General features: G+C 38.6%; 1 protein-coding gene across 2 annotated transcripts in view; it reads left to right on the top strand.

Annotated features, from left to right (window-relative positions):
• LOC149078656 (annulin-like) overlaps nucleotides 1–14,722 on the top strand; it is a 35,001-nt gene that overhangs the window by 2,368 nt on the left and 17,911 nt on the right. Inside the window, exon 1 of one of the 2 annotated variants that reach the window (XM_089240798.1) lies at nucleotides 10,872–11,082. The exons of the other annotated variant lie outside the window; for it this stretch is intronic. Within the exon in view, the coding sequence (XP_089096924.1) occupies nucleotides 10,974–11,082 (109 nt within the window). The 5' untranslated portion in view covers nucleotides 10,872–10,973. Of the gene's footprint in view, nucleotides 1–10,871; nucleotides 11,083–14,722 lie in introns of those variants that run through there. 2 annotated transcript variants of the gene reach the window in all.

Below are 14,722 nucleotides of genomic sequence, written 5' to 3'. Positions count from 1 at the left end.
CAGACGCGGGTCCCAGTACGGAGGCGTCTTAATAATTTCGGGACTCCTTACCCCCGATTTTTATATTTTGGGGGGGAAGAGAAATCGGCATCCATAGATTAGTTAATTATTACAGAATACACAGGAATGCTGGAAAATGTCCACACAAACAACTATAGACAGGCATTTAAATGAAAACTGACAAAAAATATTGATGAAAATTCAGAACTGAAGAGAATTTCAAGTTGATGAAAGAAATAATAATAACGTGATCCACACGTATTCCCAAGGGATCAGTATGATCCGTCCAGGGAATTTGTTAGTGTTAGTAAATATCCATGCCCGAACCGGGATTCGAACCCAGACCTGCACAGTGAAAAGCCAGTTCCCTAACCACTCGACTGCCAGGCGGCAAATAGTTCCGAAACTAAATATAATTAGGACCTAATGAAAGAAAATTGTCACGATACTAATGAGAATTTAGAATTGACTGTGACCAAGTGAGTAAGCGAGTGACTGTATGAGTGAGTGAGTAACCACGACCAAGAGAATGACCACGTGAATGACCAAGAGAATGACCAAGAGAATGACCATGTGAATGACCAAGAGAATTACCATGTGAATGACCAAGAGAACGACCATGTGAATGACCATATGAATGACCAAGAGAATCACCATGTGAATGACGATATGAGTTGCCACATGAGTGACCATATATGAGTGACCGTATAATTCCTTTGGAGAGGATGGAAATTCAGAATTTATAAAATAAATAATTCCAGAATGAAATAATTGAAGCTCAGACAACCTTGTTTTGTACAAAAAAAATGTGTTTTGGTATATAATATTTTTTCGCTTGTGTTACCAGGATTGCGGGGTTCCCAAAAACGTGGAGTCCGGTGCTACCGCACTTATCTCACACCCCAAAGGGCAGCTCTTCATGGGTGGGTGTACTTACCAACAGAGTTGACGAGAAAAAATTTTAACGAGGGGTGGGGGGGGGGGCACTGAGAAAAATTTGGAAGAGACTGTTCTGATCAATGGCAAATATTCTGAGAATTCATATTTAAATGATATGGTACATTATGGAAATAAATAATGCCTTTTTAAAATCGAAAGAAAATAGATTGGGGCTATAACTTTGGCTGTCATTGTACTTATTGGGGTCGAACTGGTTCTGTTATCGGAATGTTTCTTCCGAGAAGTGTCGAGAGAACGGAAGCCAAAGACATCCTGTTTCAGTCTTTTATCCAGAGCAGACACAAGCAAGCACTTCAATATCTCTAGTATTCGTTTCGACCGTTGAAAAAAAAGCATGCAAAAATAAATATTTTTAGGCCAATTCATTCGAACTATTGACTATTGCATCCGGCGTTAATGAGATCATAAAATAATACGCTTTTTTTTCCTTAATTCTTATGTCTTAAGACTGTTAAAATTACGAGTTACTTGAATTGCATTGCTGATAGTAATGAGAGGGCAAAAAACGTCTCGTTTGAGATTGCTTTAGCAAAAATTATCCAGCCTTTTTAAGGGTCTAAAGAAAATTGTCGTCCGGGGACCGTCCCTGGTACATTTCGCCTCCGGAAATTTAACATCGACATTCCCCCCCTCCCTCAGATATTTCATCCCTCGCCTGCCCTGACTGATGAGTGAGTGACCAAGTGAGAGTAAGTGAGTCACTGTGCGAATGTCTAAGTGATTGGATGAGACCGTATGAGTGACCAAGTGATTGGATGATTGACAGTATGAATGGCCAAGTGAGTAAGCGAGTGACTGTATGAGTGAGTGAGTGACCGTATGAATGACCAAGAGAGTGACCATGTGAATGATGATATGAGTGACCATGCGAATGACGATATGAGTTGATAAATGAGCGACCATATGAGTGATCAAGTGAGCAACCATATGAGTGATCAAGTGAGCGACCGTGTAAGTGACCGTATGAGTGGTCAAGTGAATGACCGAATGACTGGCCAAGTGAATGACGGAATGAGCGACCGAGTGAGTGACCATATGAATTGGTCATCCATACGGTCACTCACTTGTTCAATCATACAATTACTTTGTCACTCACCCATTCACTTCGTCACTCACACGGTCAGGGCATGCGAAATGCCGGCTATAAAAAGTCAGGAGCGAAATATGCCGTTGACGAAACGTTCCGGGGAGAAATGTCAAGGACGAAACGTCGGGTGAAATGTCGGAGTAGAAATTTCCGTAAACCAAGGAAATTATCGAGACCTTTTAACTTTTTGCTTTTTGGTACAGTTCATACTTTTCATTATTTTCCGCCAGACCACAATGAGAAAGGCCCCTGGATGCTAGCTATTGGATTTTTTTTGTTGTATAGCTTAAAAATGTTCAGATAAGAAACTAACTTTTCAAGGGGTCTTCCTGTGCTCGTGAAAGGTGGTTGTGACAATGAAGTACCGGTTTTTCCGGATGTCGATTCCATTACGAAGAGGTTAAGGGTCTGAAGAAAATTATAAATTTTTAAGGCTCTAAAAACATCCCCCCAGGACATGGACGTTTTGATGCCCCCCCCCCCCAGGCCAGACTTTTCACACGCCCCTCTATGGTTAATTTAAATTGAGCGACTTATAAGTAATCTAAAGGTTGCTTAAACGATCTGTTAATGTGCCACGAGCAGCTTGAGTAATCTGGAGCTGTGTCGCGGGTTTCTCAAATTACTTGCAGATATGCCGTGGTTCGCTTGAGTGATTTATAAATATGCTGCGGGTCGCCTAAGTGATCTGGGACGGTGCCGCGGGTCAGTAAAGTGGACTGTAAATACTCCGTGAATCCGTTAAATGTTCTGGAAATGTGCCGCTTAGTTCATTTTTAAAAAATTAGGATTGAGATTGCGGCCACATCAGATGACTCCGAGGGACACATTTGGCTAGAAGGCCACTGATTGAGCAGGTATGGTCTACACTGACTAAATGACAGCTATAAAACTGAAATATAAATTCAATTCAAGTTAATGCAGAGCCACAATTTGATAAATAAATGACCAAAGGACCTTTAGTTTCCGGAAAAAAGTTGGATCATCACTTCACTTTTATCCTTGAGTTTAAAATATTACTACTATGTACGTATTAGACATTGAGAATGGAAATGCAAGAGTAACATGTGCGCATACAAACGAATCTCATAATTCTTCTTTCGCTTCGTGACATTAGTTAGTATTCAAAATAAAAACCAGACTAGACATAATGGGCGTACGATGAGTATGCCAACTAGCACCAAGAACTAGGTAGTTGTGTGTTTTGAAAAAAAAGCTGTAGGTGGTGATGATGAAAAATACTTTTTTGAGGTCTTGCCTTATTTTGCTAGATTGATTTTCATCGTCGATTTCATAGCTTAAAATGACGCCATCCGAAGAAATAGAGGATGTAAACTATTATGAGAGAGAGAGTCGCTCACAAGATTTTGCAGATGGTTTTCGTCATTGACCAAATATGAAATGTTTAAGAAAAGTCAACCGATTGAATGAAATGCGGGGATAAACTGTTTTAAAATGGGAATTCATGTCACACAATCTCTCATGTATATAAAATGCTTTAAATTTACACTGGGAGCTCAACGTCTTCGGGGAGGGAGCGAGATCATTCACGGTTAACAATAATTTATTTCATATTTTCTGAATTTTCATCCGTTCTTCAATTCAGCATTTCATCTAGAAAGAAATTAATCTGGAATTATTTCTTTCATAAATTCTGAATCTCCACCATATATAGAATTTCAAAAAAAAAATAAGTTCTGCATTTTCATCAGTTCTGGAATTATGCATTTTGATCAATTCATTAAACCACCAAGAATCATGGACTTGTTATGAGTGACAGCAAATCCAGCTCCGAGGAGCTTTGATATAAATTATTATTATTATTTATTATTTTTTTTTTTTTTTTGCACATTGTGCAGAAAAAGTATTTGTTGTCCAAAGAAGAAATCAGGCAAGGAGAGAGTGAATATGGAGACCGAGGTGGCCTTTCATCACGTCCAATTCATCAGCCCACCAATTATACCGCTGTGCTGTCGTGCGATCGTAGTGATGGACTCGTATCACATCGGCAAGACAGTTTGTGGTCACTTGAAGCAACGCCATCTACAGCAGAAGGCCACCGCGCGAAGCTCGTGACGTCTCTGAAGAAGGTCATCTCACCTAGTTATTGGATACAGCAGGACGACGCATGCGCCATCTTTACCCTTTTTTGTAGCATATTCAATGGCTCTAGGTGAGATGACCTTCTTCAGTGACGTCACGAGCTTAGCGCAGGGGTCTTCAGCACATGGTGTTGGTTCCAGCATTGAGGAGCTTGATATGAATTGTTATTTATTTATTTATTTTTGCTATAAATTTACTATAGAAAGGCCTGTAAAATCTTCTGACTGGGGGGGGGGGGGGGTGGTCCACGCAGAGCCATTTCAAAAGAGCATCATTGAGTTCCCAGGTAAAATGATTTTTCTGAGCCTCCTTCCCATACCTGGCTAGAAAAATGCTGTCTATCTTATGCATACTTAACATGCTTATTCACTAAATTTTGAACCAGATCTAACTTTTATGAGGACATCTCCCTCTGCATTCGATAAACCGGGCAGTGACCAGGTTGGCCCTTGCTTTAAGACCCTAGTCTAAGAATCAGACCCTCTTCAAACTGAAATTGCTCATATTTAAACGGGAAAATTAGACAAAATGAAGCAAAACTTGTACTTGGTGAGAAACAATTTTTAATTAAAAAAACAGGAATTTCGAAAAATTTCAGCACTTCGTATTATCTGGAACCTCAAATTTTCGAAACTCTACTGCACAAAAATTCATCAGATGATGGGGTTAAAGGGGGGGGGGGGTCTCTGGGTAGTTGAGTTCTGAAGGTACACGTGTTTTCGCACCATATTGCAACTAAACGCTCTTTTTCTTGCTCTCACATATCTGTGTTCCATCCCACTCCCTTAATAATCTACCATCGTTCTGATTACACTAGATTCATCCCGTAGTCCCTGAAGAATATTCCAGAGCTGCAAGGAGGCTATATGACCTCACTCCCCACATCAAGAGCCACATCCCCACGCTGAGATCTTGAATAAGAATAGAAATTCAAGGACCTCTCAACAGGCGAAGTTCTCAATGAGGTGACTGGAAAAAAATGCCCATAAAACATATGGATGTTAAACGCATCTAAAAAAATACAACCTAAAATAAAAGCAATTTTCACGAAAAACTAAAAACTGCGAAAAAAAACCCATACAATTTTCCATTGGCGGGCCCCAGTGCAGTATTTTCTTCATGCCTCTCATAGTAAACTTGCAGTGTAAAAAACAAAAATAATGACGGATTCTTCTCGGGTTAAAGGGCCAGTGTCCATAATACTAATGCCCCGGGATTGAACCACCAACTTAGATGACACTTTATTACATTTAGGGTCAACGATGTTCAATAAATGGTGCCTTAAGAAAGACCATAAAAATATACCGCTTGAACTTTTACTGAGGGTATTTGATGCATCATCATCATCATAATCAATGCAAAACATATAACACACTCGGACCTCAATATATTCGCGGATTTCATATTCACGGTTTCCGTGTTCGAGGGTTTTTCCCCGTTTTGGGAAAAGACTATTCCCGCGGTGTTTTTTCTTGTATCGGAACTAAATATCAATTGTGCATATTAACTATGGCTCTCCCGGCTTTTTTAGTGCTTCTGGAAATCTTACTGAAAGATAAAAGAACGTGAAAACTTCGCAGGAACAATTGGCTTATTCATAGTAAAACAAAGTGAATTACTGCTTTTGTGCACCATTAGGGTGTCAATGAATATTCCACTCAGATATATATAACATCAGGTATATCAGATGTATAACTTCTTTGTACGTCAGGCGCATCCTGCTCTTTTCATTATACTATGCCTACAAAACAAAATTGTATGGTTTAAGTTATTCCTGAATATTCCGTATTCGCGGGGACTCTCGTAACGTAGCCCTACGCAAATATACGAGGGCCGACTGTATTTTGCGCATGCTCTTACTGCAGTTGATTTCATTTCATTCTTTACTCTGATAACTCAGAATACTTTTGTTGGTATCCTGAACCTTGAAAATAATTGATAATATTATCCACAGAATTGACAAAAGACGACGCATGGGCACGTTTTCTCTTATCATAATATCTTTTTTTTTTGTATCTCTCGTTTTAACCTTGAATGTTTGAATTCAATGTTCAATAAGTAAAATATTCTATATAAGAATTGAGGACTTGTTAATTTTTCTCATCAATAATGGTACATACACACGGGTATGTACGCATTTTCCCCCCGGGCCGTACGCACCGCATGACTTGGGAGTGGTAAAGAATACTATATAATGGAAAAACATGACATCATGCGAATTCCTCATTTCGCTTCAAAAAAAACGAGGTCACGTGTTTACACGTTTTTCCTAGTCTTTCCTTTACAACGATGCGCGGGAAAAAAACAAACGAAACATAGAAAAATATAATAGTAAAAAACCATTTTCAGTGTCGTAATAAGTTTTCAGTGAACATCTCTTCACCCCCCTACGCTTGACAAAAAAAAACAACACACAGTTCTCGAAAAAAAAAATTGGCTCGTTACCCTCTCAATCACACAATACTGAAAATAAAGAATGAAAAAACTAAGTGATAATAAATGAAAAAACCAGTTAGTTAGTTGTGTTTGTGTTGCCTTGTATTTATTGATAGCCTTCACGTAACCTTCGGCTTTCGAACCGCGCCTCATTGTGTCCCGATTCGCGTATGACGTAGGCCGCCAGAAACTTCCTGGCTGATGGCCTATAACTTGGCGCTTGTGTCTAGGATATAATTTTCTTTCTACTTCTCCAAGTATATAAAATGTTTGTTACATAGCGGTATTATTCTCATCACGAACATCGTAATAATTCTTCAAAAAAGAAAGCAAAGTATCGACCTTGACAGTTGGCATCAGTCGATTAGCCATTTACTAACCACAAAAGAGGAGAGATTGGTCATTTTTCGCGGTTCCCACCGCCATCGCCAAAGACCATCTATTCTAACCTATCTTTTGTTTTTATACAATGAAATAACGAGATGGAATTCACTGTATTGGCGGTTTTTTTTTCTCCTTTTTGATCGTTTTATAGTACAGCCTTTTTTTTAAAGCATGTTTTCAGACTGAGCAGAGCTGGTGCGACAGGTGCGGTCGCACCGTGCCCCGCGTTTCGGGGTGCGCACTTGCGGCGATAATAATTTAACTTCCTTCATATGAATTCTTGAATTTTTATCAATTCTGCAAATTATTTCTTTCATAAATTCTGAATTTCCACTCATTTCGAAATTCAGAATTTTCATTCATTGTGAAGATCCGAATTTTCATCAATTATTTTCGCACCGGGCCTCACGTCTGGTAAGGGCGGCCCCCGTGAATGGGATGTTAAAATTCTGATGAGAAACGTTGTAGTGCGCAAGGTCATCTGATCATAATCATTGGCCCTGAGAAAAATTATGCTCTGGGACTCTCTTCTACTAGAAAATTCTCGGTGTTGAATCTTGTATGTTGTGCATGTGAACACATGCACCTCGTCCACATTCCTCTGCGGAATTTCTAACGAATTGGTAAATTCTGGAAAGTAAGTGCGCGTGTTGTGAACCTAACGTGAAGTTTGTTACTGTGTGATGCTAATTATGTGCAGTGCTGCCATCTGCCATCAATTTTTCTAACTATGCGTGAAGTGTTATAATTGAAGATTTGTACCATTGTAGGCCTATTGCTCTCTGTGGCGAGACCTTCATCTCACTTGCAAGGGTGTCCCCTAACCTTCGTCTCACTGTTGCAAAGGGTCCGTGTAACATAAAATGTTACGAACCAAATTCATACACTTTCGGATGTATAATCTTGTTTGTAGGAAAGAAGTTACGATGCATAAAATATATTTCCTATCCATAGTAATTTTTACATACGAAAGTTTGTATCAACTAATGTATAATAAACAATTTACAGGTCTACTTGAAATTATATTCAACGTGTTATTAATGTATTTAGATTCTATATATTTTGATTTATTATTTTGAAAACTAAAATTCTACAAGTTTTATGCTCGAAGATCTCATATCCATTTCACTATAAACGTATTTTTCCAACCGAGGGCGTTTAAGGCATCAGTTTTAGATACTCCGCCTGATTTCTCCATTCGCAATTTTGGAATTTGTCCTGTGACACCCCTGAATTTAAACAAGAAATATTCTCTAACTTTGACCTTAGCATCCATTAAATTTTTATTTAGGAATTATACAAGGAAAAAAATATTCCATCATAAATTCCAACGTCGTACAGTACTTCAAAAACTTAGAATTTCCTTGGAGATAAAATAGTTATTAAAACCATTATAACCCTCGAATGCGTGGCTTTGCATATGTGCAAAGGTTTCTTTAAACCAGCGGTTCTCAACCGGTGCTCCGTGGAGCCCTTGGTTCTCCTTATACACTTCTCAGGGATTCCGCGGCCGCTTGAGGAAAGTAAAAAAAAACAGTCAATTTGAAAAGAAATAATTATAATTACGTTTTTAAATAATAAAAATAAATCAGTAACTTTGCTGAATAAGTAAAAAATACATCTACTGGGCTCTGTACCTACTAATACATCTATAGGCGGGGATAGACTTGGAAGTCTGGGGGGGGGGGTGCACGGTCATTATTGCTGGGGGGGGGGCAAGATGATGATGTTAATTCATATATACATTATATATATATATAGATCGTCGACTCTACCTTTGACGCTGGGGGGGCATTGCCCCACCCCCCCGTATCTCCGCCATAGGAATTATATGCCAAAAAGGCGAATCAAAAAAGCGTGAGAACCGCTGCTTTAAACGTTCATTACTGCAGCCAGTTTGAATATAAAAATTCATAATCGCTGTTGCACCTAAGATGACTTCATATTCAATTAACGACAAAAACTATTTGTTTATAGCAGAACATGTGTAGCTGTGATTTCGCTAATTTGTTAAAATTTGTTTTTGCACATTTCTTTTCTTTTTACCTTGAAGTTTGCAATTCGAGTTTTTTCTTAGTATAGTTTGAATCACAGAAAAGGAAGTTATATATAAATGGCAAGTAATATTACTTCAATACATTTATTTTATATGCGATTTTTGAGTCTTTGCAAATCATCAAAAAAGCCCTGTGTAAGCAAAACTATTCGAAATAGATTTTTTAAATGATGTTTCCGTTTATCAATACACGTCATTAACTATGAAAAAAATTATCAGTTCAAAAAAATAAAATTGAATATTTTAAGATTAAATTATCGAAAATTTGTTTCATTGTGATGTTTTGCTCGTATTCATTAGCATAGTTTACCGACTGCTGTCCTCTTATGTTTTGTCATGACGTTGTCACTAGTTTGTTCAGCTGTTGCGAGTACGCCGACTTTGAGAAAGAGCTTTATGCAGCATCAGCATGTGAATCACCAGACATGACAACCATCACAAATTTCAACAGACTAAATCACGAGCACGTACTACCTCGGAAAATGACAATAATAAAAGAAACACTGATAATTTAATCCACTATTAAAATTTACCAACTCCACTAAATATCCGAGAAAATAAGAACATCAATTTAAAACTATTAAAACAATTTTGAAATTTTAAATTCAAATAATTCATATCATTTAAATCAATTATTTACTAATTACGACAAACCGCCAGATATACGAGTATCACATTTTGTGATTAGCAAGCTTACCCAGTCATTTATATAGTAGATACCAATAATTTAATAGTGCTACATCATAATTTTTTTGAAGAAAATGAATATATCTAGTTTACTCTCACTGAAGGGAGCCATGTGAAATACTAGCGAAAGAAAGCCTATATAAAAAAGCCAACCAAGATTTTCGGTTCAGGTCAGTTAATACACAGGGTCTTTTTAATCAAATTTCCCCTTTGAAATGGCCATAAATGAAAAACTACTGGACAAAATGTTATCGAACTTGGTAATAGTTTACCAAGGAGGTCATAGGATTCAATTTTCAAAAAGTTCAGAAACTCACCACCAGCAGGAAATGGCGCCTTATGCAATATTGTTAAACTAAATAAGACACGAAGACATCGGTTTAAAATGTTTTATGGTGATAACATAATCAATTTTGCGGAATTGAAAAATGCGATACACCGACGTGTCCGTAACATTCCTCCTGATATGCTAAGAGCTACTGTTGAGAACGCAGTAATGCGATTTAACTTGCTTTCAGAAAATGGTGGACGCCACATTTTGAACATGCTTCGTAACACGTTTTAGAAACGATTAAAAGCATTTGAAACCGATGTCTTCATGTCTTATTTCGTTTAACAATATTGAATACAGCGCCATTCCCCGCTGGTGTGGTGTTGTTTTTTTTTTTGTTGTTTTTTTTTTTAATCTTTTTTTGCGGAAAATTTAATCCCATGACCTCCTGCAAACTATTATCAAGTTTTTGTCCAGTAGTTTCCTTTTATGGCCATTTCAAGGGGGAACTTCAATTATAAAGACCCTGTATATTATAACTCTAGTGGGAAGCCACCAGAACCATGATGCTCTTGGGCTCCACGTCTCCGTAGGGAATAAGACCCACCGATGAATAACAAATCATATACAGTACCTACAAACCTTCCATAAATTTAAAGTTGAAGTGATGACGTCTAAAATTATCCGGAATTATATTGAAATTATACAATATTATTCCTGTTCTTAACTAAGTAAAGAACAATTCGAGTAGCTTCCACGTGACGGACTTACTACTGCTTGTCAGTGTTCTCTGGACATATTTGTTTCATCTCTTATCGAGACAGAATATTTTTAGAATGTGTTTTGCCGCACCCTCATATATAACACCATAACAACATCGGGAAGTCGATTGTGTGAGTCAAACTAGAGATTTGGCGTTAACTTGTTGTGTCAGCTGCTGATTCCATGTGTGTTGCTCTTGAAAAGGAAAAAAATTGCTATAAAGTACGATGAGTGATGATTCAATGGATGAAACTGCTTCTGGTGAGTGGATTACCGTGAAGTCCAAGAGAGCAAAGAAGAAACAGCGAGGATTCAAGCGTCGCCGCTCTATTCATCGTATGTAATTTTTTATTCAAAAGACATTGACATTGCAATTCAGGTGGCATGAGAACTTAGATTCTTTGTCACAATTCCTTGTGTACCGTTTTGCAACCAATATACGCTGCTCAGTACTGTATCATACAGAAGGCAAAGTAAGGTCCTTCCACACATTTCAAATTTTAGAAAAATTTTCAAGTAATGTGAAGATATTTGATACGTTTCTTTTATTATACGGTCTCTGTTACCTAATAAACTTATATTTGTAAAATAAAATTCAGTCTGTAATTAATGGGTCAAAAGGAAAGAAAATCCCATGTTTTTGCAAATGTTTCGATTTTTGCCTACTTTCAGTTCAGTCACAATCTGGCGAAAAAGTTTCAATAGAAACTTCGTAGAGGGTTATTTCTATCTGTTTGCGACAAACGTGAACACGTGGTACGAATTCTTGTCGTTGCTGACACCAGATGGCACAGTCACTGTTCAGTCTTTACTGAGATACACAGCATTTTGCTTGTGGGCTGTTGTTTACTGTTGAAATGAGGCTGTATCTAGAATATAATTGTACGATAAGGTATTGTGTCAAAAAAGCGCTCGCAAAACTTATCAAATAGTACAGAATGCATGCAATTACTAGTGTTTGTCTCGGGCAAATGTGTTTTTCGAGGTTTGGGAAGTTTTAAGATATTTAGAGAGGATTTTAAAGATGACGCAGTACTGTCTTTCTTTTTTCAAACAGAGCACAACTGCAGTCTATCGCCATGGGGAATGAGTACGTATACAGTAGTGTTGTGAGTGAAGTTTTAGTGCTGCCATCTATATTAAAAATTCTGAATGATGTATGAATATTTTAACCGTTGTGGGCGTGCTGTTTTCTCTGCCGAATCTTTTAACGGCAAGATCGGTTCGGATACACCCCTTGAAGTGAACCACCAGATACCAATTTCAACCGACTACCACTGTGGCGGCGCTGAGATTTGAACCCGGCCCTCGCGATGCTAGTCTGTCACTCTTACCACTCGATCACAACAGCGACGATGACGGCAGTACTGATAATTCTCGTACTAGCAAAACTAGCTTGAACATCGAAGCTGTCCGAGCTGCGTTGACCGCGAGGAGAACTAATTGGAATTCGTTCCTGAAGGAAGGACGTTTGAATGCAGTGGTATAACACGGGTGTGATGGATCAGCTAATAAAACACATAGCACATGTGCGACCAAACTTGTATGGAAACAAAAAGTTGTTCTTATTGCAGGGCAATGCGCCGTCTCAATACACAGCTGTTATTCGTCAGTTTTCGGGGAGAGAAGAAGAATGTAACCGAGCTACTCCACCCCCCCCCCCCATCCCGTGCTCCCATCGGATTAGTTTTTTTATTTCCGAAGCTGAAATTGAAGCTGAAGGTAGTGATTTAACGATATCGGGATTATCCAAGATAACGTTACGACTGAGCTATGAGTTTTCCCATTAAAGGACAACCCCTGTACTCATGGGTTCTCAAATTTTTTCGCCCGTGGTGCCATTTTCCCCTAATCAACGCTCAACTGGTTAGCGGCACAAAATTTGAGAACTGTTCTAGCCCATGGCTCCCCAAACTTTTTGTTCCATCGCCCCTTGTTCATAAATTTTTCCTCACGTCCACCCACCTTAAGTCGACCCATAGGATCCTATACTAAATCCATAGCTTCAACCGCACCCCCCCCCCCGGACTATTCCATTGCCCTTTAGTGGGCGATTATGCCCACTTTGGGAAACAATTTTCTCCCCATTCAGATCGTGTACTCGCAAACGGGTGGGGAGGGGGTTGTTTTTCTCGCAGAAAATATTTCTTTTTCAACCTCAGGTAGAGTTCGGCCCCGACTTCAAGGATTATGGGTGTCTCATAGTTGAAGTCAAGGCTGAACTTCCTAAGGTTCAAAAAGCATATCTCCAGCGAAAAAATTGAATGATTTGTAATTTAATCGATTTTTTTTTTTCAAATCTTAAATAGCTATTTTCTCACAAAAGCTTGCGAATCACGGCGAATAGCTCTGAGGGTTACATTTAGACCTCGGGCCATGGGTTGTAGACCTATGACTTAGAAACATGAAAATTAATTACAAATGTCCTCTCCACTTGTCAATACAAGATTCATCGAGACTGGTTATTTGTGGAGATGAAGATTACAAAGAAGAAAATCTCCAAGGTTGAAGCATTCTATCTGCTTCCATAGCTAAGATGGTAGAGCACTCGTCCGGCAAGCGAGAGACCGGGGTTCGAGTCCCCGTGTTGGCAGTGGTGAATTTTCTTCCTTGTAATCTTCATCTCCACAAATAACCAGTCTTTCGATGAATCTTGTACATGAAAATTATTCTGTTTGACTCGGAACAAAATTCATGTAGGAAAAACAATTATAAACACTAATATCTAAAGAGGGACTGCTAAAAAGTAAAATTTGCATTTAAATGCACCTGAAGCACCTTGTAAAATGAGTGGTATATCCAAAATCTACACGTAATTGAAATACTTGTTTTAATTCGAGCTTTGATCATTTTTGTCTCGTCAAGGTCATTTTCTGCACACGAGGTCTTATTAGACTGGGATCTACAATTTATTGCCGATTCCGAACGGCAGGCTATTGTTTATATCCACCGTGAGGTTGGGTGCGCTAACTCCTCGGTGTGGGACTCCCTGCGGTAGCATTGTTTTTCTGTGATCATGTCACCGATTCTGTTGTACCCCTGCGGCAGGAAAGTTTATGACAAGGACGAACCGGGTAGCGAACTCGTGACACCTCCAAACATCTTTTGGTACTTTAGATGATCATCTTATCGACCTGGGCTACTGCGCGTTGTTTAAATTAGAAATATGTTCAAAAGTGTAAATAAATTGTTATATAGGGTGATTTGTAAAAACTTCACGGTGCACTCTAAGCTTTAAAATTATAATTTAACTGTAATACAGGGTGAGGGAAAAAGTCCGTAGAAATTTTTTGCAGGGTTAGCATCGCTAGGTCACTGGAATTTTTTTGAGAGGAAAAACTAAAAAAAAATAGCCGATAGGTGGCGCTGGTACGAGCGACTTGGGCGGAAATATGCAAATGAGACGGTTATAAGAACTTGCGCTCCTAATCCACAATCAGTTCACCGTTGTGAACCGTATGTATGTGGACCTGCTGCACTCTGTAGTTGCTGGATTTGTGACTCGCCTGCAATATGTTATCTGTGGTGGTGGTGGTCATGTACTCTGTTCTGGTTTGGTGGTGGTGGTCATGTGAAACACATACTGCTGTAATAAACGATTTGGAGGTATTCCGTTCGTTATTTGCGTATCTTTTCTTTGACTTGTGCACGTCTACTCTACCTATATTGGCTGTTTTTTAAGTTTAATTTAAGTTAAGGGGTTTTTTTTCCCTGTCCCAAAAAGAATTCCCGTGCCCTTAGCAATGCTAACCCTGCAAACCGTTCCGTTTTTTATGATTTTTTTAGTTTTTACGGAGTTTTTGCCCACCCTGTAGTTAAAATTATACTTAGTTATAGTTTGATTTATTTTTATTCTAGGATCGGGGAAGTTTGCCTAAGGAGAAAGTTGTGTGTGTGGAAGAAAGAAAGAAAGACATTTTGCACACAATTTTCTTCTTTTTAAATACTATACATTTTTTCTGCGTCTGCGTTCGAT

Source organism: Pholcus phalangioides, unplaced genomic scaffold (assembly GCF_987345545.1).
Source record: "Pholcus phalangioides strain wild (caught in Gottingen) unplaced genomic scaffold, Ppha-v1.0 ptg000013l_1, whole genome shotgun sequence".
Lineage (NCBI taxonomy): Eukaryota > Metazoa > Arthropoda > Arachnida > Araneae > Pholcidae > Pholcus > Pholcus phalangioides.
Note: the sequence above shows the minus strand (reverse complement) of the source record. Positions and strands in the feature narration are given on the sequence as shown.